The 24,881-nt window shown below is 42.6% G+C and overlaps 1 protein-coding gene and 1 long non-coding RNA gene across 5 annotated transcripts; one reads left to right on the plus strand and one right to left on the minus strand.

The window, feature by feature from the left end:
- Positions 1-1,015: 1,015 nt before the first annotated feature.
- On the minus strand, positions 1,016-17,200 carry SMTNL2 (smoothelin like 2). 2 transcript variants are annotated; one of them, XM_064678226.1, is made up of 9 exons: positions 16,679-17,200; positions 12,968-13,055; positions 11,981-12,226; positions 11,234-11,287; positions 9,614-9,689; positions 7,450-7,620; positions 6,761-6,878; positions 5,320-5,471; positions 1,016-3,769 (listed from the first exon to the last, which is right to left on the minus strand). In XM_064678226.1, exons 1-9 carry the CDS (start codon positions 17,081-17,083, stop codon positions 3,643-3,645), a joined length of 1,437 nt encoding a protein of 478 aa, XP_064534296.1. In that variant the 5' UTR covers positions 17,084-17,200; the 3' UTR covers positions 1,016-3,642. The 2 variants fall into 2 exon arrangements, with proteins under 2 accessions (XP_064534296.1, XP_064534295.1); XM_064678225.1 differs by lacking the exon at positions 6,761-6,878.
- A 63-nt stretch (positions 17,201-17,263) lies between these two features.
- Positions 17,264-24,881, plus strand: LOC135425683 (uncharacterized). Of its 3 annotated transcripts, XR_010435696.1 has the most exons (5): positions 17,264-17,538; positions 19,359-19,423; positions 20,612-23,868; positions 24,261-24,330; positions 24,439-24,881. It is a non-coding gene; the product is annotated as an uncharacterized LOC135425683 (long non-coding RNA). The 3 variants fall into 3 exon arrangements; XR_010435695.1 differs by having other exon boundaries at positions 20,612-24,334; XR_010435697.1 differs by having other exon boundaries at positions 17,363-19,423; positions 20,616-24,330.

Raw genomic sequence — 24,881 nt, forward strand, 5'->3', positions numbered from 1 at the left:
GGCTGTTCAGCCTGGAGAAGGCTCAGGGGAGAGCTTTCTGCAGCCTTCCAGGGACTTATAAAAAAGATGGGGACAAACTTTTCAGGAGGGCCTGTAGCGATAGGACAAAGGTCAATGGTTTAAAACTAAAAGAGAGCTGATTTAGACTAGTTATAAGGAAGAATTTTTTTCCCATGAGAGTGGCAAAACACTGGCACAGGTGGTCCAGAGAGGTGGTGGCTGCCCCATCCCTGGAAACATTCAAGATCAGTTTGGATGGGGCTCTGAGCAACACGATCAGGCTGAAGATTATAAAATCATAGAATGGTCTGGATTGGATGTCCCTGCTTATTGTAGGGGCGGACTTGGACTAGATGACCACCACAGTGATCAGTTCCTTCCAGCCCAAACTATTCTATGACCCTAAGTTAACTTGACTGAGGCTTTATCTAGACACAGAGCTATTTTAACATAACTGAAAGTGGCTTTTAAATGCACCTGATGCAAAGCAATCCCATCTTTTATTCTGGACATTTTAAAACTATCCCTGTAAACCAGGCCACGTTTAAATTAATGACACACGTTGAACCTTGTAGGCTAGTTTTAGAACTAATTGCATGTATGCAGGAGTTTGAACATATGTTTAAACATTTTATTGCAAGTGTCGCACAAAGGGAAAAGTGATGAAAGGCATCCATCCAATTATTATACTTTCAAAGAGGAGGACTTTCCTGCTGTGGGAAGCTGTACGCAAACATAATCTTAAAAAGTAGATGATGCCTCTGCTGACATTATCTTGAAAATATTGCACAGAACAAACTAATCTAGCCTTTAAAAGCAGGATCAAGTTGCCAATAAACAACCTTAGACACTTTTAGATACAGTGCAGAAACACTAGAAAAGCTAAGAAATAGTCCATTTGTGTAAAATATATGCCAACTTATTCTCTTTATCACTCGTGCTAAACACGTTTCCTGTCATATATACATACATGCTCTCTGCATTTTTTTAAATAATAAAAATACTGAAAAATCCATTGGGGCATACATTATATACTTTAATTTCAATTTAATCATACAATCAAGTAGTCGAGGTTATTCATATAGATCAGATCTCTTAATGCACAAAGCTGTAAGTTTTTCTAAAATTACGTCATAGCACTATCTCCCTCATCTTCTTACACATGAAACACTAACAGTTAAACTCAGCTTACAGTTTTCCACTTTCCTGCAATCAGTTTGCTGGCAAGTACCAGGTATCTTTACCATCACCTCTTTGAAGTGGGAAGACTTTAGAAAACCTGTACAAAGACCTTCCGGGTAGCTGTGAAAACAAGCTAAATTACAGAAAGGGTGTAAATTCACCCCGGTGAATTGGCAATAATTTTACTGTCTAAAACTTCCTTTATATAATTACATGCTACTAGGCCTAAATTGGCCAAGCACTTACCTGTGACTTTAGCACTCATATCACACAGTAAAATCATCCATGCCCTGGGACTGTGAAGAAATGCGATGTATAAAGCCAGTATTGCCCCTCTTGTGGTAGCTATGATGGAACTTGGCTCTGTTAGTCAATAAAAAGTATTCTGCTGTGAGAACGTAAATAGGTGTATTGCGGGTGACAGCCATGGACAGATTTCTCATCATGCTTAATCCAAACTTCTCCAAACCATAAGTACAGTGTGTTTAGCCTTACGGGGCATTTGGTAGAGCTCCAGGTGCACACTCACTCCTCAGAATTATGGCTGTTCAAGACAAAGTAAAAAACTGAAGACAATGGCAGTTACATGACTAATATGAACAGCCCACCCAATCTCTGTCCACTTTCATGAAAGGTATGAGATTTACAATACCAAGGATCCTGCTAATTTGATTAAGTATCTTTCAGATCCTTATATTATTAAGTGTATTTAAGTCTCTCAAACAGTTGCCACAGTGTCACAGCAACAGCATAGCTACACTTTAAACAGAACCTGATGATACACACCTAGAGCAGATAACTTATACTTTGCCTTAATACACTTTTGGTGGTTTTGTTGTTGTTGTTGTTTCCTGCTAATAAAATGGTTGCTTCATTCATGGTTTCTGAAGTAAACTTGACTAGAAAGGGAGACTGAACGAAAATCATATTCCAAATGCAACTGAACTTCTGTACTTTTTAAAACTGAAATTCAGAGCATCTTGAATGGAACTAAAATCTTCTAAGCAAAAGCTCTGTGTTGTTTTCACTGATTGGTTATCTGTCACTTCATTCTAAAGCGATGCAACAAATCTGAAGAGCGCTTGACATATTTTATTATAAATGGTCATCAATACAGAACCAAAGTAATCTTTATAAATATCTACAAAAAGCACAAGTGCAGGTTAAAAAACATTCTCTAGCATGAGCAGAGGGCTTCTGGCTTTCAGTTTTTACTTTTTATGAGCCTGTTCTTAGGGAAGAAATAATTTTAAAAGGCTTTTTTAAAGTATGCTTTCTTAGTGGTTTTGATTTTAACATTCACTGTGAAAACAAGGCTCTGTTGATTTATCAAAAAGAAAGCCACAAAGGGGGATACACAATCCTTTTGTCTAGTAAATCTGGAATAATCAAACTGTATTGTGGTTTCAATGCTAATGTAACTGAAAACTGAAAGTAGTGCAAGGCATTTCAAGACACTGATATCTTTCATACCTTTTTGGTGTATTGTCTGTCTACCTCTAGGTCAGCATGAGGACCGAACAAGTTGTAAAGAGTTCACTCCCATCCACACTGGAGAGCTGCTCTCCTCCAGAGTCCATGTCTAAGCACACTACAGCCTTGTTTCTATTCCAACTGTTCAGAGAGGTTTGTACCTTGCCAGCTCCCACCTATCCTGTAATCATAAATTATGCAAGCACACAATCTCATATACAGAGCAGCTACTGCCATTCTTCATGATCAAGAAATTAATCCAGGAATGCCAGTAGAGGCTTTAATATGCCTCTAAGCAAATCATTTTACAGACAAACGCTGGAGTGCAACTTGGTAGTTATTTGTCACCGCAGGCAGCAGACCAGAGGTTTTGTTCTCTTTATGTTTTAAGAGAACAAAACAATGCCTGTTTGATCTCTGTGCGTGTGTGCTGGGGCAGAGGGGCAGGGTTGCAGGAGAGACAATATTGCCCTAGTGGTTGAGTACTGTAGGTTATTATTTGCTAAACAGAATATTCCTTGTCCATCTGCTATTTCTTTCGTACTATGCTCAACAGAGAAATGGAAGTGAAGGTGCTATCTTCTGGAGTTTTACCTGCATTTTTAAGAGGAAACACCTTCATAGCAGAGTTACTTGTCACTGCATAAAACTGTGTCCCCAAGCTTACAGAGATAGGAGCAGCAAATCAGCTTCCTGTGATCTTTAATCATAAAAGTATTAAAAATCCAACCTACTACAGCACCAAAATGACAGCATTTGCCTTTGCCTATGTTTTTTTGTCTTTTTCAAACCTATTTCCATACATGGTGATGTGATCGACACTTCAAGGCACTGCTCAGCAACACTTCAGTCAGCCAGCCACACAGCTGAATGTAAGCAAAGGGACAGTAAAAAGCAAGAAATAACACTGTGCTCCACTTGCAAAATGTCATTCTTCCCATTAGCATACTGTACTTGACCCTTCTGGCTGGAGAGGTGTCGATGCTTTTATTCAAAATGTCGTAGGTGGCTGTAGAGAGACTGGACATAGGTGAAGACACACATTGGGTCTGGCTTGTGACCCATCATCAGCATGTCATCCACTTCTATCAGACGGTCACAATGAGCCATTTTCCTGTAGTAATAATAAACCAGATACAGCAAATCAAGAGTTAAATACGAGGCCTGTAGCTGCTTCCAAGATTCATTTGCTGCTCTGATTTGAGCATCACTGAAACATTTAAGAAACGCTGAGGTTTATCAGCAGCCTTTCATTTCACAGTGAAATGAGCAAGGTCAGGTTGGAGATTGTTATTTTTGTGACCATGGAATGTTCCTGTTCTTTCCCTCTCTTCTTCTATACTGGGATCTGATCTGAAGCCCCAGGTTGGGGCTTTTTTTTTCACTGACTACCATTCACATTCCTGATATCTCTACCATGTAGCCCAATTTCACATTAGTCTGCCCATGTCTCAGCTTCTGGTTAATATATAGCAAGTTCCAAAAGAATGGAAAAACACAGGAAGAGATGAGATGTGCCAGTTAAGGCCCACGTGGCTGTGAACTGTTTGTTCTCCACCACCTCTTTATCTTAAAGATGTGAGTGACTAGGACATCACTCTCAGATGCTTAGGTTGGAGAGCAGAAGCCTGACTGAATCTGGACCAGCAGAAAGGAACAGATTTAGACCTGCAGAGGCCTAAATGAAAAATCACAAAGGCGGGAAGCAATTTGATCAGCAGAGCTCATACTGGGCTGAACAGCAATAACTGAGAGGACAGGCTTTTCTGGCACTTGAAGAAAGCAGTTTAAAGGCAATCACAGCTATAAATAGTAATTTCTTTAGATACTTCTCACCTAATGTTTCTTATGTTGCGTGCATGTTGTCTTCTGTTCTCCCCTATACTTACCGTTATACATACATTGAGGTAGAACACTACAGTTTTCATTTAAGACTTCTAGAGTTTTACTTTAGAGATCAATCACTTTCAACTCACTGACAAGCAAGAAAATTTTTTGATAAATATACATATATGTGTGCATATAAAAAACCTTGTAATTCCTAAATTAACTCCTTTGCTAAAGGCTGTAATAAGGAGAAACAACATTATGCTAAGAATTTTGAAAGCTTTTTTCTGAATGGCAAATAGCAAATCCAGTTCTGTAAGTTACCGCATCAGCCACGTATTCTCACTGCCTGTTAGTATTTGGAAAAACGTACCAAACCCAGCTGTATACAGATGTTCTTACTCTAAGACTCATGTTGATACTAGCTCAAGAAAGTTACTATTTCTGACTGACAAGTTAGCACTCAATGACTTTAACAAACAAGTTATCATTTGATGCTATACAGTATCAAAAAGAAACAGGACAATGTGTCTGAGGGTATTAGCTCTGTCCCTTTTCAGAAGTGCGGTCACCTGGTCAAGATATTGAGAAGCTCTCGGCCTTGATCTCTACCTACCCCGAATTCAACCTTCATTCTTGTTCAACCAAAGTAATGCATAGAGGTGAAGTCTCCCACACATTCTATGTTTCTTCTGTGCATTTCTCTATCCTTTTTGGCATGACACATACAAGCTAGTGATATAGGTTCTACAAGAACAGTAATTAAACTCTTCACTGCTGCCCACTGCATTAGACTTGAACTGGAAGCATTTCACAGAGAGCTAATGTGGTACTCACTCAGCCATGGTGAAGGCCAGCTCAAAGTTCTGCTTGCGATTAGCTGGGTCAAGCTTATTATAATCAAAAGCTTCAGGAAAGAAAGAATGCACAAGAGCGCAGAATGCCATCCCATCATTCCAGCTTGAGGAGAAGTTCTGGAGATCAATGTGCTGTCATGATGAAAAAACCAAACATGTTAATATTGCACGGGGGAACAAATAAGAGCAGCTGCTTCTGCTCAGTGCCATTTTCTATTCTTCTCTCCCACTAACAAAAGCAACACAGTACAGGCTTTATATTTTTCATCCCTATCCACTGCATTATTGGTATTCTGGGAAAAAAAAACAGAGCACTTAGCAATGAAAGCCTTTTGCCTGAAATATCCAGATGCAAAGCAGACACACAGTCAAGGCCCCTGATTCAAAGCCCACTGAAAATACTGTGAAGAATGTTGTCAACATCAGTGAGCTCTGGAGCAGGCCCAGTGCACCAGGATTTATAACTGAAGAACAGTTCATTTTGTGGCTGTGAATAATGCTAGACAAGGACTATGCTTGCTTGCTTTGCCCAATTCAATGCCTGTTTACACACGAATAGGCAGAAATATGGGAAGAATTACACCTACTGCAAAAACTGATTCTTAAAACAAATTCTTATTGTTACTTTCAACTGCCACAGTGAAAAGAAACATATTTGTGCTCGTCTCATGCTGCTTTCCCATCATAAAACCGAAGCCCCAGCTTTTCTGGTAAGCAATTAACAGTAATTTTCATTAGTTTTGCTTATGTATAGTATAACGTACAGTTCAGCAATAATTATGCAACCTTTTATAGTAATGTTGAAGAACATACTACACACACAAATAAACCTAGAAAAAAAATCTATTTCACCTGGAAATTGCTTTGGCAATTGCAGTTTAAGGCCAAGTAAAATGAATAAAATCTCAACCATTGTATTATTTTAGTTACAGTGACGTTACCTCATAAAAATTTGTTCATGGTGTGATTCAAACTCAACCATTTACTACAAATTCCCTTATTTACTGGTAATAGAGAGTACTTTGGTCAGCTGTATAGCAAAATGGCCATAGTCTCCATATACTGGCAAAATGTTATTCAGAACTTTCCATATATAATGAGAACGCAAAAAACACAGCCTGCAACTAAGAAAAAAAAAAGTGTGAGTGTATACTGAAGTCTATGTCCATAAGCACAAAAATGTAGGCTTTCAGAAAAACACTAATGCATTGCTTTAATAGACATACAGAATCTCACTCATGCAATCACTGCCTTGAAGTGCTGCCCATGCAAACCATGTTTGCGTTACCCAAGCAAAAATGGATGACCCTGAGGAAGTTAACTCATTGTGTAACATATTTTACGTTCGCTTTTTGAGTATATGTTTTTTGGCAAATTCTTCTGAAAAAAAGAGAGAGCTGAAAGTGCTGGCATATCTTCACCTTGTATCCTATGGTTTTTGAGCGACACCAGTCTAACAGAATTTGTTTAATGCTGCTAGCGCTGGCAACCCCAAAACTCAGCGACCTCTTCAGCTTAGCTCTGGATTCTCCTTTTCCTCTGAAAATTAACAGAGACCAGAATAAGTTACATTCTAGAAAAACTTAAACCTACTTGTCAGGAACATCTATGCAACCTTGCCCAGGTCAGCCCCTGTTCAGGCGATATTTGAGAAACATGTTGCTGAAACTTCAACTTGTTGTTCCTGCAAGAAAAACTAATTTTTATTTCACTAAAGCCAGGATTCCAGGCCCTCTTCTATTTAAATCATACTCCCATCATGATGCATAAAGAAGAGTCCATACTTCTGGTCCTCGATGAATGGCAACAGAAGTCACTATTAGTCCCAGCCTCTTTATAATGATGGAGAAGGCAGCTGTCACAGAACTCTTTCCTGAAAAAAGGCACCCGCTTCTTCAGCTGAACAACTCCAAAGCCAGAGGAATCTGTAGCTGTGAATTTCCAGAGCTCAGTCTGTGAAGTCAGCGAAGCTTTATGTGACCTTGTATTGTCCCTTAGCTCAAAATCCTACATTGAGAGAGTCCTCCCACCCAGCTGTACTCTGCTGGTATTAATCAACAAATCAGTTTCCCATTAACAAACCATTCTAGAGACAAGGAGTGTGACGTACTTTGCATCATTACGTTCAAATTTCTCAAGAAGTGCTTTCCTGGCCTGAGTTCCTGAAGTCCGTGGGAGCGTCTGAGACCGCACCAGTTCCCGTCTCCTTTCAACTGGGCGATGCACAGTGGGAGGAGAGGAGCGAGAGCTGGGGGTCACTTCACAATAACCATCAGCGGCACTGGAGAAACAGAACATGAAAAGGATGTGGCTAAACAAAAGAGTAACTCTCTGCAGTGCCAGGAGTCAGCACAAAGGTTCAACTACTGCCTACTCTAAACTTCCCAAAAGAGTCATTTCAAGAGGACCTGAATGAGTCAAAAGTGTTTTTAATAAAAGTAAAATTTTTATTGACACACAACAGCACTTAAGTATAGAAGATTCTGAGGTACTATTACAAATAAGACACAGCTGGACAAGTCACAAGCACCTTGTACTACTGAGCAGAACAACAATTAAAACAGCTTTAAGAAAAAAGAGAAAAAGAAAATAAAAATAGAAGTTGTGGCCACACAGGAGCACTAAATCCCTTTAATTTCCAACTGGAAATTTCCTGGAGAGTAAGTCACATTTTAAAAATGGAACTTGAAGGGTAAATCAGGAAGTAGTTTTGAAATTTTTACTTATAGTGCAAGAATTCTAAGCTCATGTCACTGTTGCTTCACTGACTGCAAGCCAGTAATTTCATCGAGAAATATAGGATTATATTCTAATTAATTTGAGCCCTAAAATGCTTCATCAGCATTAACAAAGTAAGTCACACATCCCACTTGGAAATGTTCCCTATGACAGAGACGAGGAAACAGGCAAAGAGCAAAGACATCAGTGTCACTAGTTAATTTCTGATACAGATTGAGGTCAGAGATGACACCAAGTTCTCTTGCGTGCTCAGCATATGATTCAGATATGGAAGTGCTGATTTTGGAACCACCTCAAAAGAAATGCAATGCCTAATTTGGGATTTTTTTCAAGGCAGATGCAAGCCCAATTGAAAAGATTTAAACTGGCTGCTCTTCCATTTTTCTCTATGGATAATTTGCATGCTGAGGATGCCTGGATATGCCAGGAGTAATTGTGATACCATGTAATCCTATACTAAGCAACTGCAACTCTGAATTAATCAGGAATGTGTAGTAGTCCTCAGCAAGGCACTTATCTACAAATTAAACTCTAGGCTAGCCAAACCAAGGATATTTGGTGGCAGTCATATGTTGGTTTCCAAAATTAAGTCCAATGTACAGATTTCTACACAGCTGAGTATTTTTAAAAGTGTTTTCGAAGGACCTGACAACTTCTTCCTCCAAAAAAAAATCCACTACTGGCAGGCACTGAGAGTCTTCCTGATTAAGACTGTGACAATGTGGAAATCCACAATTAGGTCTACTTGAAACTGCTCTACAAAATTTTATCCTTTCTCATCTCTGTTCCACTTAGCCCACAGGAAAGCTCACAGCCTTTGACAGGCTTATAATACAGCACCAGGAACTCATCTGTTCTTCAGTACACTGGTGGGGCAGCCTGAAGAAGCCCCCTAAAGAAAAGAGCCAAAAGTGCTAAGGTTATGCAGTGCTGTGATCACGGGCGAGATGTTGATGTACAGCCTACCGGATGTGTCGTGAAAAGAAAGGTGTTAGGATTAACCAAGATACGGGTCTGATAGAGGAATCAAAGGCACAAAAGGGCAAGTTGTGCAACAGATTTAGGGGGAATGAATGGTCCTGAACCTAGACATACAGGATCATATATACAGCAGGTTGCTGATTTTCCATGAGAAGTACGATCAATAGATACACCTGCTATGTTTCACCTGAGAAGACTCAGGGTATGTACACAAGTGCTGCTGTGTTGAATGAAAACTATTATGTACATCAGTAGGATGGTTTTAGTACAGATAGTGTGATTATTCCAGTAGTCATTGATCGGTTATTCCCTGAAAGTAGAAGAGTGGTTAAGAGGAATATGCCTGTTTACATGTTGATGGACATAGTACACACATTAAAACTATTACCCAGGTTAATGTAGGACAATGGGGCAAGTACGTTAATGTACAATTATACTTCTAATGGTTAAATACAGCATCTGGGACTAACCTGTTCTCCAAGCCAGCGGAACACCTGTCCCTTGAGACTATATTGACCACAACGGCCTAACGAAATGTCATGAGAAATACGTACCTTTCACCAGTTTTGGTTCCACTCTGTATCCCATAGCTCACAGCTGAGAGAGATTTAGTGACAGAAGTGGCATTCTCTATATAAAAGCAGAAGAGACAAGATGCATTATGGCAGAAACTTCCCTTGTGTGCTTTCAAATAATTTCCTGATAGATACACACACATTGATTTTTACTCACCACACTGAAAAGCTGCAGGCCTCTAACTTCCATATGAACTAATAAGCTGGGGAGGGGTTTTCCCCAGGGGTTCAATTTCTCTGTAAATTGTTGTACTGCAGTGCAGGTAGTGTAAACATACCAGAAAGGACCGTGAGAGGATGCCTTTGATAAAACCGCACTGGGAAGGTCAGATCATTTCAGGGCCTTGGCCAGAACTCAGAGGAGGGCATGGATGTTTCAGTTAAAAGGAAAGATGCTACAGCTCACCTTGCAAAAGTCATTCTGGCAGACATAGGGAGTTCTGGGGAGTCTGACATAATTGAGAGCATAATTTAAATTACCTAATTTCTACCAGGAAACATTTTAGTCTGTAAGGTAGAACAGATTCAAAAGTTGTAAAGGTGGCTTAAAAACAACTTTGCATCTTCCTCCCTCCACCTCTGAGCTTCTACCTTTTGTACTTTGCCACTTAGAGCCCAGCTCCGGACTCCAGCTGTACCCTACAAATGCAGAAAAATGGAGTGTCTCCCCCAGTTTTACACACTGAAGCCAAAATTTGTTGCATAAGCTAGCAATTTATTTCTTTAAGGTTCCTTCTATACACAAAGAAGAAGGACTGGCATCTTAGAAGCAATCCAGCCTGATCACTGTCCAAATTACTCTCTGGAAAAGCTGAACTCTCCCCACTTCTTACAGAAGGGATCCAGATCAACTACATTTCTCATGTAAAACACACTGGTAAATGCCAGCACATAGACATGACAAATTCATGACCACTAACAATTGCCAGATATTTATGCAAATCTCAAACGCTTTAAGATAAGGAGACTGTGATGCCTATTCTGGACGGGCTACATCTTTAGTTAAATAAACCAACACTTGAGACCACTGTGAAATGCCATCACATCGTGCAGACAGTAACAGTTCAGTGACATCAATCAGAAGTACTTTTGGATAGAGCTCAACTCATCTACTTCAACTGAAATCAGAAATTCTTAAGGCATTATGTCCTTTGACACATTCATATTACAAAGGAGACTACTCAATTCTATCCTGCTCAAAGGAATTTGCTTCAATATGGGCACAGTGTTTTCCACCTGCCTTTACCTTGTGTACAGTCAGTTTTCAACTGATCAGCTCAAATCCTGACTGCACAAACTGTCTGTCTGCCACACTTTTCTCGTACCTATGGTTTCCAGTGTAGAGATTGTCTAACAGTACCCATGTACATCCACATACAAATAAGGATGAGTACCCCTCACTTCTAACTGACTGAGAATCTGACACAGTGGAACAAGTTTTCATGATTCCATGAGTCTGCACACAGACTTGTCAGCAATTTTAATATTACCATGCACCTACTAATCAGAACTACATGCTCAGATCTCGAACCCCCAGACAAAGAGCATGGAATCCCTCTCAATTTGTGTTGCGTAAGGGCATATTGATAGAACACTCACCTCCAGTGGCAGATGAGTCCACTGTTCTCACCGTAACTGAATTCCAGTCCTTCACTGTATCAGCAGAAAAAAAAGACAAAGGAAAGTTTTGCTACATTCTCAGCTTTAATAAGATAAAAGTTAAAAGAACAATCTGCAAATAATCCCTATCTCTTGCTGGCAATTCTATCTGGTTTCCCTCTGTAATTGCTGACCCACATAAATAGTCCAACTTCTAAGTGTCACAGCTAAAGGATGATTGACTTCAATATGTTGGTTTTTTTTAAAACCCTCAATTTAGGTATAAATGAGATTCTGCAGTCACTCTGACTTGTGTATATGTGTCAGACTGCTGTCAGTCATTTCTTCCTCCAAGTGACTATTGGAACCTGTTAGCCAAATAAATATCTGCCTAACTTCTCAAGGGACCTCAGGTCTCAAAGCACTAAAAGCTCCTGTAAATTTCATCAAAACAACTGGGCGTGTTGAGATTCAGTAACTTACTGAATTTAGTAACTGGGCTAGAAGATAGGCTTCACTAAGAACTCAAATATATTAGGCAGCAAAAATTCTCAGCAGATGCGACATTAGAGCCTAAAGCTCCAGCTAGGACCCACAATATTCCAAACCGGAGTGTCTCACAATGGGATACATAGCCATAGAAGCAAGGTTTCAGAAATACCACTAGGTCACAGGACAATACTCACAGCACCAGTTGAAGTAAGGAAATGGGATGCACCTTCAGCAAGTTATTTTTGTCTCTTTTACCTGGCTGGTTCGAAGTTTTTACTGCCATTGCATTTTTGCTCTTGCTCTGTCCCAGCAGGCCAGCAGATGCATTAGTTGTTCCTGTTGAACAGATGTTTTCTCCTGAAAACTTCTCAGATGTCCTGGTTACTGCAGTAACGGGAAGGTGAGGCATCTGTAGGGTGACTGCAGGGGCATGGGCTTCAGGGGAAGAGGAGTCTGACATCTGAAAAGAGGTCAGTTCATGGCAGACTTTCGCCTGACTTCCTGAATAAAAAAAAAAGGAGAGACGAAGTAAATTTGTTTGTAGATTTGTAACAAGTTACAAACCCATTTCCATGCAACAACTTTATTTTACAAGTCCTTGAAATTATCCCACCTTGTTCTCCCTGTGGAACATTGTACCACTTATGCTGCAGAAACAACCCTAGTGCAAGTGATCCTTGCAGTGATCGTACTTGTTCTACATGAATCTCAGCAGGAACAATGTCTTTAGATCATTAATACACAAGTATCTGCATTTGGTAAGCTACTCCTGTTCCTCTGTGCAGCTCTCACTCCTCATCTCCTGCCCTGGGTTAGGAGGCAGCATGTTTATTCTTTTCATGGTTTTATGAAACACTGTATAACTCAGTTTTCTCTAAAATGCAGACAGTAAGTCCTTTCTCAACTGAAAGATGATGGAAGCGGACAGGTAATTTGCGAGATGTTTTGGGATGCAAAGCTACAATGGCACCCAGAATAGCAAGCCTTACTACCACTAGTGTCCAACATAATGTGACAGTAATAGCCTCTAGTTCATGAAACACTATAGTGCATGTTTAACAATTAAGTTAAAGTTTAAAAATTAAACTCCTAATTAGGAAGTAAAGTATTGGTGCCACAGGACAATATCCATGCTGAAATCATAGTGGATTCTAACACTCCCAACATGTGAGACCTGCTCTATGCCTGCCAGAATCAGGTATTTTACAAGTAGTGCTACGTCGTTTCATGCCCTGTTCCTACCTGATGAAGACCGATATCCATTTTCAATGATGGAAGAACTAAAAACTCTTCTAAACTCGGGTTTGTGGTGGTCATCCAGGTCCACACTCTGTCAGAACAGACAACAGACATGACAGCTAAATTTCAAACAGCAGCAAAAGTGAGAAGAATATCTAGAAACATCTGCCAAGAACAGGCCTTCCTTGTGTCAGTGACTACAATACAAAACCCCAAGAGCCAAGGCTGCAAATGGAGCACTGGCAATGCAGGACTTGTATCAGTCTTGGCACACTTGTCCTCACAGACCTCATGTACCTACAAGGTGTTATCTTTTGATAGATAAAGGTATCACCATCCACTGTGAAGATGATAAACAGAAGACTCTGCACAATAATGGAGAAAATGACTGAGATTGCAGGAAACAATGCCCTGCAATTTTTTTCCATTTGCTGCAGAAAAAAAGTACATTATGAAAAGACATTGTAAAAGCAATACATAAAGTAAATACAATCCTAGAACTTTACAGCTGTATTATAATCTGTAACTTCTGTAACGATACCTTTTTTTCTGAAAAAAGCATCAATTTTCCCAATAACATCTGCCAGTATAATTCCAGAAAACTCAGCCAAGAATTTTTTTTGGTGGTTTGGTATGAGGTTTTTTAGTGGTTTTGTTTGTTTGTTTGGGGGAGGCATGCAAAACACCGTGAGGAAATATGTGATTTTTTTGGCTGCAGTAACTAAAGAAAGAAGAAACTGCTTCACAGACACGTGATTACTTCAGTTAAAAAAACGTAGCTCCCAAGAAGCAGCATCTACAAGCAAGAACACAGAAATTATATCATTAATAATGTTCATTATGTCTACCCAGGTCATCATGTCTCATGCAGTTACTCCCAGGCTGACTAACTGTTGGGTGCCATCAGGTCACCACAGAGAGATACCAATGGGTAATACTTGATTCGACCTTCATAAGGTGTTCATAGTCAGCTATTCATCGCTCTGCTGCTGTGACCAATGCAGGCAGATTCTCTGCCAGCAGTCTGTCCTCATTGTACAGAAACTCTTCTGACAGTATTAAAACAGAACACCCTTACAGTATTTTCAGTCCTCCCTGTTAACAAAGGCACCATGCTCAACCACAAAAACTATGGAAATATCATAAGTTTAAAGCTCTGCCAAAATACAAAATCTGATCAACAAAAAAAAAAAAAAAAAAAAAAGATCAAACCTTTTCTTTTCTAAATTCTCAGTAGTGCAGCTATGGTTCCAGGATCCCAATCTGAAATTAATTCTTCAAACATCCCTTATTTTCCACATTTGTGAAAGCAACTCTCAGATTCTGGCCTGGTTAGAGAGCCAAATTAAGGTTTGGTATCAAAATAACAGAAAGACTCACCTCCAAATCAGAGTGGCTAATGGCCATTTAAAATTCCACCTAAACCAGCATTTAGACTGTTGTATAGCAGCTTTCAAGGACACCATAGTAGAAATTGCCCAGATTAGAATTAAAAGGATATTTGTGTCCTTACTTCTGAACTATGCTTGGAACTCCCTGGATTCACTTTTTTTTAAACTAAATTACTTTGAAAAATAATCTAGCAATATTAGAAAATAATGTTTCAGACACTGAAGATACTCAGAATCTCTGGTATCCAATTAATGCTGCATCAACCACACAGTAAAAAGGAATTCGACCAATAAATCTTTTCAGAAGCAGAAGACACATTTGATTTGCTACTATTCCCAGGTCAGTATTACTTGCTTCTTATATCTCATACTTACAGAAGTATTTTCTAAGACTAGAGGTGTCACCAATTTTATCACAGGTACTTGTTTATCTTGAAACATGGAAATATCTGGAAATATGGAAACATACATAGTGCCATTTATGGTACTCTGTTTCAAATGCTTTGATCATATAACCAGAAACTGCAAGCAACTGAAGGAACACTGTTCATTACAGAGAATCTGGGTGACCAAGAGCAAGCGACCAAGGCTTGCTCTTTCACCAATTCAGCACAGCCACATCAGAGCCTGATCCACAAAATTACGTCTTCACTGCACGCGTTTGGCTTGTATGGCTCTAGCTGCACCTCCCATAGGTCTCAGTACTGACATTCCCTCTCGGTCAGCTATGCCAGCTTGGGAACTTCTCCAACCTAAATTGTTGGGAGGGCACTGAAGAACCGTCAGTACTTAAGTGATTTTCCCTGAACTCTCAAAGCAAAACAGGAAGGTTCCAATCCAAACAGAACCTCAGACTGTGCTTTAAGGCAGACCGATACTCAAAGCTGGACACTGACGTAACACTGATGCAAGACTTTTCACAGACTGTGAAAACCGACACACTGCAATGCAGACAGTGGTGATGGAGTAGGTGGAATGGTGTGAGGGGTCACAATCCCTTGTCCCTTTCATGTCATTCAGCTCACTTCTGTTCCTTGAAATACAAACAAGGATGTGGATGGCTCCACGGAACAAAAAGTTGTAGGTGTGCTGCTTACCTTTGTCACATGGGGCAAAAGGCTGAATTTGCTACAATTATGTTGGAACAACGTATCAAGCAGCAGCTTTACCTTTTCAATTGCCCAGATGTGGGAAACCCTATGCCCGCATTTGTAAGTCAGTAGGAATTAACAGGGCTGGAATGCAATACAGACTCTGCTTGTTCCTACCAAGTTTAGTGAATTTAATTTCCAAGCTTTTCGTTTTCAACCCCAAGCCTAGATAGACCACAGACCATTTTTTTTAAGCTTCAACAGTCTTAAAAACTCCTTAAGACATGGCTTAATCAAGATTACATAAAATAGGCTGTCATCTGTGAAAGCCAAGATTCTAGTACTCCAGTTTTATGTGACTCAATCACAATGTACCGTTTGGTTGCCCCCTCCTGGCATCAAGGATTGCATAGGAGCTCTCAACTCTTCCCGCAGAGACAGACACATAGAAAAAGTATGACATAAAACATTTCAGTACCAGATGAGCTTCCCACTAAGTGGCATTTCTATGCCCCAAGTTACAATGCTCCACTACACCGGAGGAAGTTTTATCACTGGCAGGAATGTGTATGTTTGTGCAAGTTTAGGTCATGGAGACCATGACAGCTTGTGTGAGGCTGCCAGGGACAAGCTGCAGCAGTCTGGGACAATGGCTGTAAAACAAAACTGTCTCACTGCAGGATGCTGCTTTAGGATGCACGGCTGCCGGGGCTGCCTCGCTCAGTGCACACCCCTTCAGAGGCACAGATGTAACCCCAGGAGGCAGCGGTGGAAGGAGGGAGAATGGGTGGGGGCACAGCCTTGTTCACGTTTCTGCTTGCTATATGCTATTGTGCTTTGTGAGCTCGCCAACTGGCAAACTGCATTGCTGGCACACAGATCCCTCTGAGTCCAGAAAGAATACGCAAATATTCACGTACATATGTATACTGACAGGTGAGACTGCCCCATCTTCTCTTCTTACTTCTAACCACATTGAACTGACAGGTTACTACCACTCTAACCAAGATCCCAGTTTGGCCAAACTGTGCCACAATCAGGTAAGTCTCCATATGGTATCACGGCCAAGACCATTTCCCAGAGCACCTCCCAAAATCCCACTGACACTGCACTGCAAAAGAGGAACCCTGTGTCCCTAAACGCTCTCCCGTGCCAATGCAGAATCTGGCATGATCCGTGTACCCTCTTGGCCCTCCCTTCCTCCCGCCGCCTCCTTGGCAGTGACCACTTACTTGGCTCCGGCCAGGGACCGCTGGCTTGGCATGGCTGGCGAACGCGCCGTCGGCCGAACCCTGCCCCGGAGAGCCGGCCCCCGCGGCCTGGGGGCTCTCCACCGCCTCGTCCGCCCACTCCTGCGGCAGCCCCGCTGACCGGCCCAGGGCCTCCACCTGCCGAGACAGGCGCTCCAGCTGCGCCCGCAGGCGCCGGTTCTCCTGCTGCAGCTCCGAGACCGTGTGTGCCAGGGGGCTGGCGAGGCGCAGCACCTCCTCCACCTGCCGCCCTACCCCCTGCTTGAACAGCTGGATGTCCACATGGATCTCCCGGACAGCTCCCCGCAGCGTGTCCTCGTAGCGCTCCAGGGCGTCGCAGACGGTCTGCGCCTCCCGGCCGTTCGGATCCTCGGTCTCGCCGGCCATGGTGTCCGCAGGCTGCGCGGCCAGGGAGGCGGGGGGACTCGGCACCCGCGGGCGCTCGGGAACCGCCGGCGTCACACGCCCGCTCTCCTCCCCACTCGTCGCCGCCGCCGCCGCCTCTCTTCCCCCCGTGCCTCTCGGTGGCCCCAAGCCCGGCCCTACGCCCGGCCCCCTCCGCGGCCCCGGCAGGAGGAGCTCCGAGGGGCACAGGACGCGCCCGGCGGCGGCCGCGGGCGGGACGGCTGCCTCGCTCAGCGCTCACCCGCTCGGACAGGCAGATGTAACTTCAGGAGGCAACCGTGGAAGAAGGAGGGAGAAGGGGGCACGGGCTTGTTCACAGCTGCCCAAGGACTTGAAGACCTGAGAGGGCCGGTGGCCTGCAGGCAGGGCCACGGGGGCGACACGGCCCGAAGCGCGGGTGATATTTGTGGAAAACCAGCCAGAGCAGAATCTCTCGGGTGGGTTCTTTACTGCAGCACAAGACAAAAAAGCCCCACAGAAAGAGGGAATCTGGAAGATATTTTAAGCTAATGTGCACCATGAGTTAGCCTGTCTGTGTGTCAGCACTTTATGTCAGGTAGCTAAAAATTCTTGGGTGCCATACAAGATTTACCATATTACTGAACCAATGCCTCTTTCTCTCAGGAACACTGCATTCATATGCAAAACCAATTCACTTACAGACACATTTAGCAGCATCCTAGTCTCCCAGATGTTTTCAGAACACTACAGAGATTATCCCTGCTGGTCCGTGTCACAAGCTTCCAGGAGTTAAGCAGGACAAAAGATGCACACTGTAATTTAAAGATTTCTGCACTTGATAGTTTTTCAGTGTACAAACTTATACTCCCCTGTATATATTTGTATGTGTGTGTGTTTGTATGTAGTATTTACCCATTTATCTAAGCTACTGCTAACTTTAAATACTACTTTATATCTTACTTTTTTTTTTTCCAGGACCACTGTATGCATTCCTTCTTCCTTTCCCTCCCTTTATGCCAAGCTCTTCTGTGGGACCTATTTTACAGCACCGAAAGACTGCTGTAGAAAATTGCCAATGTCTTATAGCACAGTTACTGCTTTCTTACAGTCATTACAGTCACTTTCTTACAGAAAGGAGTCATCATTTAACAGTTGTCAGCAGTTGTTCTCTTGCAGCAGCAAGTAGCTGAGCCTGTAAATCTAGAATGAGAAGGGAAAGTTGGAGAAGTTCTGCCTCAACTTTTAACCCCACCTCCAGGTTGGAAAGGGTTTAAGTCACTATGTGTAAAACCCTAAAGCAATAATAACAGAATTCAATTACCACTAGCACATAGGTAATTTCTTTACATATGCAACCATATCTAGAAATAATATATATGTGTGTGTGAATATTAAAGTTGACAGCTCACGGCTATTAGCTAATGGTACTAATACTGTAATTCTTTGGAAGATATTCCACCCTGCATGGAAAATACTTCCATTTTTACAATATTTTTAATTACTAAGGAAATCTTATACTTTTTCACAGAATATTAATCTTGGTCATTTGTTCTAATCTGCAAAGCTTATTGAAAACAGCTGAAGATAACAATTGCTCCATGTGGGCTAAGAGCCAAGAAGCCTCAATTGTTTCATATAACTGACAGGCAAATTTTCTGTGTCATTCTTGCTTGGCACCAGGAATTTTCACAACACTGAGGCAGAAGGTAAGAGGGTGCCTGCACGAGGCGTGAGTCCGCAGATGTACGTGCAATCACAGATACCCACAGTAAGCAATAGGAGCAGTCATTCCCTGATTTGTGCAAGGTATTTCAGCTCCTTTGGCCCTGTTCACTCACCACAAGAAGGACTAACAGTCTCCATTACACCTCAGGATGCCAAGCCCTGTAGAGGGTAACATTTAAGAGACAACAGTCGCTGCCATGGCTGCAAACTTTGTTTTCTCACTGCTGATCTCGGGTATCTGAGGCCCAATCATCCTCTCCTTAGCAAATGCTATCTGATCATGTGTCTGACAGCGTTCCATGGGCAGTTCCAATTCTTTCCAGATCAGAGTTCTAGCTTTTCATGGCATAAAGCAATCTGATACTCTGGCCTAGCTCCAGCTTACACAAGCCAAGGGGAAGACCTCAGCAATGGGACATTTTTTGTCAGCACCTGTCTCCAAGTGCTCTGTTACAGAAGTGGAAAAAGTCTACAGTCACTTCACTCAAACCAGTTTCTTAATCACATCTCCTCTGTAGCACCTGCTTTATCATGCACAGCATCTTAAATTGTGGCTTATTATTTTCCACAGCATTCAGCTAACCCAGTCTGGGGGCCAGAGGTGACACCGCTTGAAATTCCGAGACTGAGACAGAGGTGGGCAAAAGCGAGAAGTAACTGTGAGTCTCATGGAAATATGGTGCACTGTGAGAGTGACCCAGGCTAAAGGTCTCACAAGCAAATCCTTCAAAGGGAAGATGAAAACTTGCTACTGCAGTAATTCACCTTTGGGTTTTGCATTTGAAAGGAGCAGGGTTGCCCAACACTATGGGAAGGCAGCAGCTCCACGGTTATAGCATCGTGACGTCATCAGGCTGGGGCACTGCTGCATGGCTTTCATGGCTGGTGTTCTTCCTCTTTGGAGTTGCCAAAAGGCATACAAAACTCCAGCTAAAGTGTTCCCAAATCGGCTAATTGGAGTCTGTTTTTGTCTTCATTCTAAGCATCTAGAGATTTTTCAGGAATGTCAAGAGACCAGTATCAGGCTGTTCTTGCTCATTCCTCTGGTGTAATCTTCCACTAGGTACCCCACTATCTCACTCTGCATTCCATTATGGAATTCTTCAGGGCTCTTTGACCATTTATCAGACCAGGGCTCGATAATGGCTTTCCTATCTGATAATGGTGGGTGATGAGCCCATGTAATGTTTGCAGTATAATTTCTGAAAGGCTGGGAAAGACTTCTACCACAGATAGAACCTAGACCTTGCACATTCACATTAAACACAATGGAAGGAATGATCTGAAGCTCCTAATCAAGGTAAATATGCATATGCTATGCTGGTAATTTAAAAGATAAACGGCAAATTCCAGTCTCAGCTATAATATCAGCATTAATGTGGAATTATTCTATCAGTTCCTTCAGAGTTACTTGTTATTTACAGTTGTGTCTCTAAAATCAGATTGCAGGCCTCGGTCTTGATTTTGAAGATTGCACATACCAAATACTGCATTTTTTTTCTCTCTCACAGGGCAATAAATGAGTAACAAAGGAAGGTCATCTGTATCTAGGCTTACGTGAACATTCACAAAAAGAGGCAGAGAAAAACATTTGTGTTTTGCTTCATCAAAAACCTTTTATCCCAACTGTTATTCATTATCAGAGAGCAATGAACATGGGGATGTGTAGAGTGGCAGTGTGCTTACCCATGACCTTGCTTCAACTCCTTTTATATAGAACCAAGTTCATAACCCATTTCTTAGATACATGTACTTCTTACTGTGAGCAGAGTACATCACTAAATTCGTCAAGAAAGCTAAGGGATTTTTTTCCTTTCTTTACAGACAGGATGGAAACAGAGGCATTTTCTGAGGCGATCTGTGTACAGCACCAGTGATTAAACTGCTGGATGAGAACTCGGCTTCATACAGTTTCCATTCAGTTTTCTAGCATCGGGCCGGAGCTTTGCCTCTCTGCTGTTTCAGCATTTGTCCTGAGGAGGACAAACGCTGTGCAAGGAGGAAGCTGGAGCAGTGCACCTATGCATGCATGTCCCTCGCTGCCCTAAGATACGTCCCTTAGCAAAAAAATATTTAAGACTTCCTCGATGGAATTAAAGTAATACAACTTTGTCATCCTTCACCCTAAAATAAGAGAAAATACAGGGACCTTTCGTATGCTTCTGGTTTTCAACTTTCCCATGAACATCAACATCAAATCTTTCCAGAGTCACCCTACCACCATCCCTTATGATGCATTTAGAAAGGTGGTGTTTTCTTCCATACTTTGCACAACTGTGGAACTGGCAGTTCCTTTACCTGTATCCTGTACTGCTTGGTACAGCTTGGAAGCTTTGCTTAAAATTAGCTTTGCAGGTAATACCCAGAAGAGTTGAGATGCCGAGCAGAATAGCAGGCATTTGACAACTGTTATCCTGAAATCAGTGGAGTATATGATGCCGTGTTTCCAACCCTGCTACTGTACTCCAAATGAGCTTCTTAGAGCATAGACCAGCACTGGGCTGCCCACACCAAGAGTGGGCAGTCTGTGTGGTGGGCAGCAGTACATGCCTCCTCCTACACGGGAGTTTGCTCTCCTGTTACAAGCAAACCACAAGCTATGTGAATGTGATTAAGCAGTAGCACTTGGTACCAGTAGTCAGGGCCTGAAGCTTACCTTTCCTTAGAGTATATGCAGAGTAAACTAGGCTCCCCTTTGAAATAACTGAGGCTGTCTTCACAGATTCCTTCACTAAGATTCAGAAAGCTCTCAGGCAGTTAAAGAGTCTGGCTCGCACAACTAAGAAACACGCAACTTTGCTCTGAAGGTTTTTAGCAGTCAACAGAAATAGCACTTGGTAAAGGTCAGCAACTCATCTTTCTAGACCTAATAACAATAACAGGGCCAGCAAGGTTGTTCTGTGACGATGCCCACAGTGATTTATGACCTACAGGGGCTGTGTTACAGCAGGAGCAAAAAAAATCCGCAATATTAGTTGCAGCTTGGAGGAGTTAATAAAACGTGCAGCTGAGGGTAGGGAAGGCTACTCTGCCCTTGTTAGCTAATCTTTCTGTGTGGCTTTTAGCAGGTTACTTCTCCCATAGAGAATTGAGATCCAGGGAAGCCAGAGAGTTTGGCAAGAAAGCTGTGAAAAGACCAGGAAGCTCAGCTCCGCTTTCAATCAGTACTTGCAGTTACACTTTTATAGCCTGCAGCTAGTTTCTTTTCACATGTATTTTGTTGGTTGGGAAGAAGAGAAGATGACAAAATTAACAATCTGTGGACTGAATAACTTGGCTGGGGGAAAGGCAGGGCAGAGTTGCACGCTGGAAGGACTGCTTTCTAATTTTGTGCCACAGATGGACAGATGGGAAACTACTCCTGAGAGCTGAATCCAATGTAGAGTTGTTAACTTGCATCTTTCCCTAGTAAACATGACACTGTAGCATCAGGAGTGAAAACTGAGCTGAAGAATTACCTCTTATCAATCAAATGACAAAAGTGTGAAGGGAAAAGATAACAGCCCCCCCAACAAACCCTCCTCTTGCCAGCTAGACCATTAATGGGACTAGGATCTCTAAGAGGCTGAAATAACAATTCATCCTCTGCACTTAATCAGCACGGCTGCAGAACTGATGTGCATAGAAATGGAACTAAAGGAAGAACAGCAGCATTGACGGCCACGACAATAAAAGGATAAACTTGCCAGCTGTCACCAGCTGTCTTCCTATAACCCAAGTAACTGCCATTGAATCCTCTCTGGAAATGGGACATGCTCCACAGATAGCCTTGTCAGTCATGGTGTGTTTCTAAGGGTAAGCTCAGCCTCTGACTATGTCATAATTCTCTTAAGAAAGACAATAACTGGCTCCAAATGAAGGCTATAAACAGTCAAGAACCCCTGACTTCTCTTCAGAGTGGAGACTGGCTAAGTAAATGTGCAACGCAGAAAAGCCTGTGTGGGAAGGATCCTTTGGCTGCGTAGCAACGTTACACGGGCATATTTTGTGGCAGGAATCTGGCACCCAAGACAGCGAAAGCTACACTGAAACAACTCTTGGAAAAGCTGGGTTAACAGCCCCATCATGACTGCCAAATACCAAGAAAGGCCACTGACAGCTAAAGGGACAGCAAGCGTCAGTCTGCAAAACCCTTCCAGTGTCCAAGAGACAGTACAAGCTAAATACTACTGAACCTAGATTCCATGGACTATGTCTTAAGACACAGCACAGAGGCAAGTCAAGCAGGCTGCAAGGATCAGAACAAGCAGTACTTCCTTCAGCAGTGGCTCCTAAAGCCGCTTCCACACTGGCACCACCTACTTTTGCTCACAGCAAAGGTTGCCATAGTCACAGCAGCTGTGTGGGGCTACCAGTTACTTGGTTTTAAAAGAAAGTTCTTCTTGAGTGTTTTGTTTTACGTTTTTCTTCTCCTGTAGCGTAAGTGTTACTGGTAAATAGTAGAAAATCAAAGACCTGATCTGGGCTACAAGCGTTTTGTAGATGAACTCACTAGTAGAAATACATCATCATCTATCATCTGCACTAGTCATAGTTCCTTAGCTATACCGATTCTCTCCCCTCCTTCAAATAGAATTAAACGTTTGTTGTTCAAAACCTCTTTAACCGTTTGAGTGTCCTTCTTATTTGGTTTGATCCCCCCTCGAGTCTCCAAGAAACCTCGTGAGAGGAAAGGCAAAAGCAGTAAAAAGAGAAATGGCTGATGCTACCTGACGGTGAAGTCGAAACACTGCGCGTGTTTAACGACTCGTCGGGGACATCTCCTGACCGACCGCGGCACTGCAAATAAAAACTGCGCATCGCCGAAACCCACGCACTTGATCGCGCGGGAAGTTTTGGCAACATGCACGGAACTCGCGCCTGCGCAAAACGAAAAGCGCTTCGATCACGTGGTATGCCCAGGGTACATGGCGACGAACTCGCGCATGCGCGATGATGTACTGATTCTACCGAGTTCTGCTTTTCTGGGATCGGTTTGGGAAAATCACACGAAATTCTAAAAAGCTTCTCTCCGTGTTTTCTAGTTGCTTTTTCAGCCTTGGTCTAAGTTTCATGTAGAAAAGGGCATAGAATTAGAACAGGTAAACTAGATAGATGGATATCTTGGGATAGATGGAAGAAAAGTCAGCTGATTCCAGTTCTGCTTTTCTTGTCTTCCCTTTGACTGTCATTTTCTCTCACCTACTGTTCAAATAGCCAGCAATTAATTCCTCTTCTGAAAAGGTTGCTGTACTAAGTGTCTGTCAAATTGATGCCTTCAACTCAAGATAGCACATATTTCTTAGTTATAAATTTCTCACAGGAAATTTTCAGGCGTGCCCATAAATCTCATCACTGTTTGGGAGAAGATTTTCTCGTCTGTAAGAGAATAGTCATGGCATTTGCTATTGAATGCTGGTGGCAATCTAGTCAGAAGAGGACCCCGTGCTTCACTAATTTTCCCTTTTTGCTGTTGGGGGTGACTTCTTCCCAGGGATGTTCTTCTTGACCCCCCGGGGCAAAGGGAGGCGTCAGCGTCAGGAGCCATCCTAACTGAGGCCCCGGTAGGTGAGTGCTTTTTGTGTGACTGGCCGGTGAAGCTGTCTGTGGGAATGACCTGGCTACTGCTCAGTGTAGTCCTAACTAAAGTGTCTTTTACTCCGTGTTCCCAGGCTCCCTCTTTTCCTTCGGTGGCCGTGGGTGTGCCGGACGCCTCTCTGGCAGGACTAACCCTGTGGCTTTTATGTCCAACGTGCTGTGTGTGCCTGCAGGTAAGAAAAGCTGGGAGTGCAGTCCCTCTGCTTTGATTGCTGTGTCTCTTGGGTAGTGATTTTGGAGGGGAATCCCAGAGCGATTTGGTTTGAAGGGGACCTTCAGAGGCCATCCTGCCTTCCGTGGGCAGGGACACCTTCCCCTCTCATCCCCGACTGGATGCTCCCAGTCCCATCCAGCCTGGCCTGGAACACTTGCAGGGATCCAGGGGCAGCCTCAGGTTCCCTGTGCAGTGTGCTCTAATATCTCTCCACTGGCATCCTGAAAAATGTCGTCAGCGTGTTTTGTTGGACGACGCTAGGCAGGACCTGGGTGAAAAGGACATTCTCTGAGGTGCTGGGAG

The sequence above is a fragment of the Pseudopipra pipra genome, chromosome 21 (genome assembly GCF_036250125.1).
Source record: "Pseudopipra pipra isolate bDixPip1 chromosome 21, bDixPip1.hap1, whole genome shotgun sequence".
Lineage (NCBI taxonomy): Eukaryota > Metazoa > Chordata > Aves > Passeriformes > Pipridae > Pseudopipra > Pseudopipra pipra.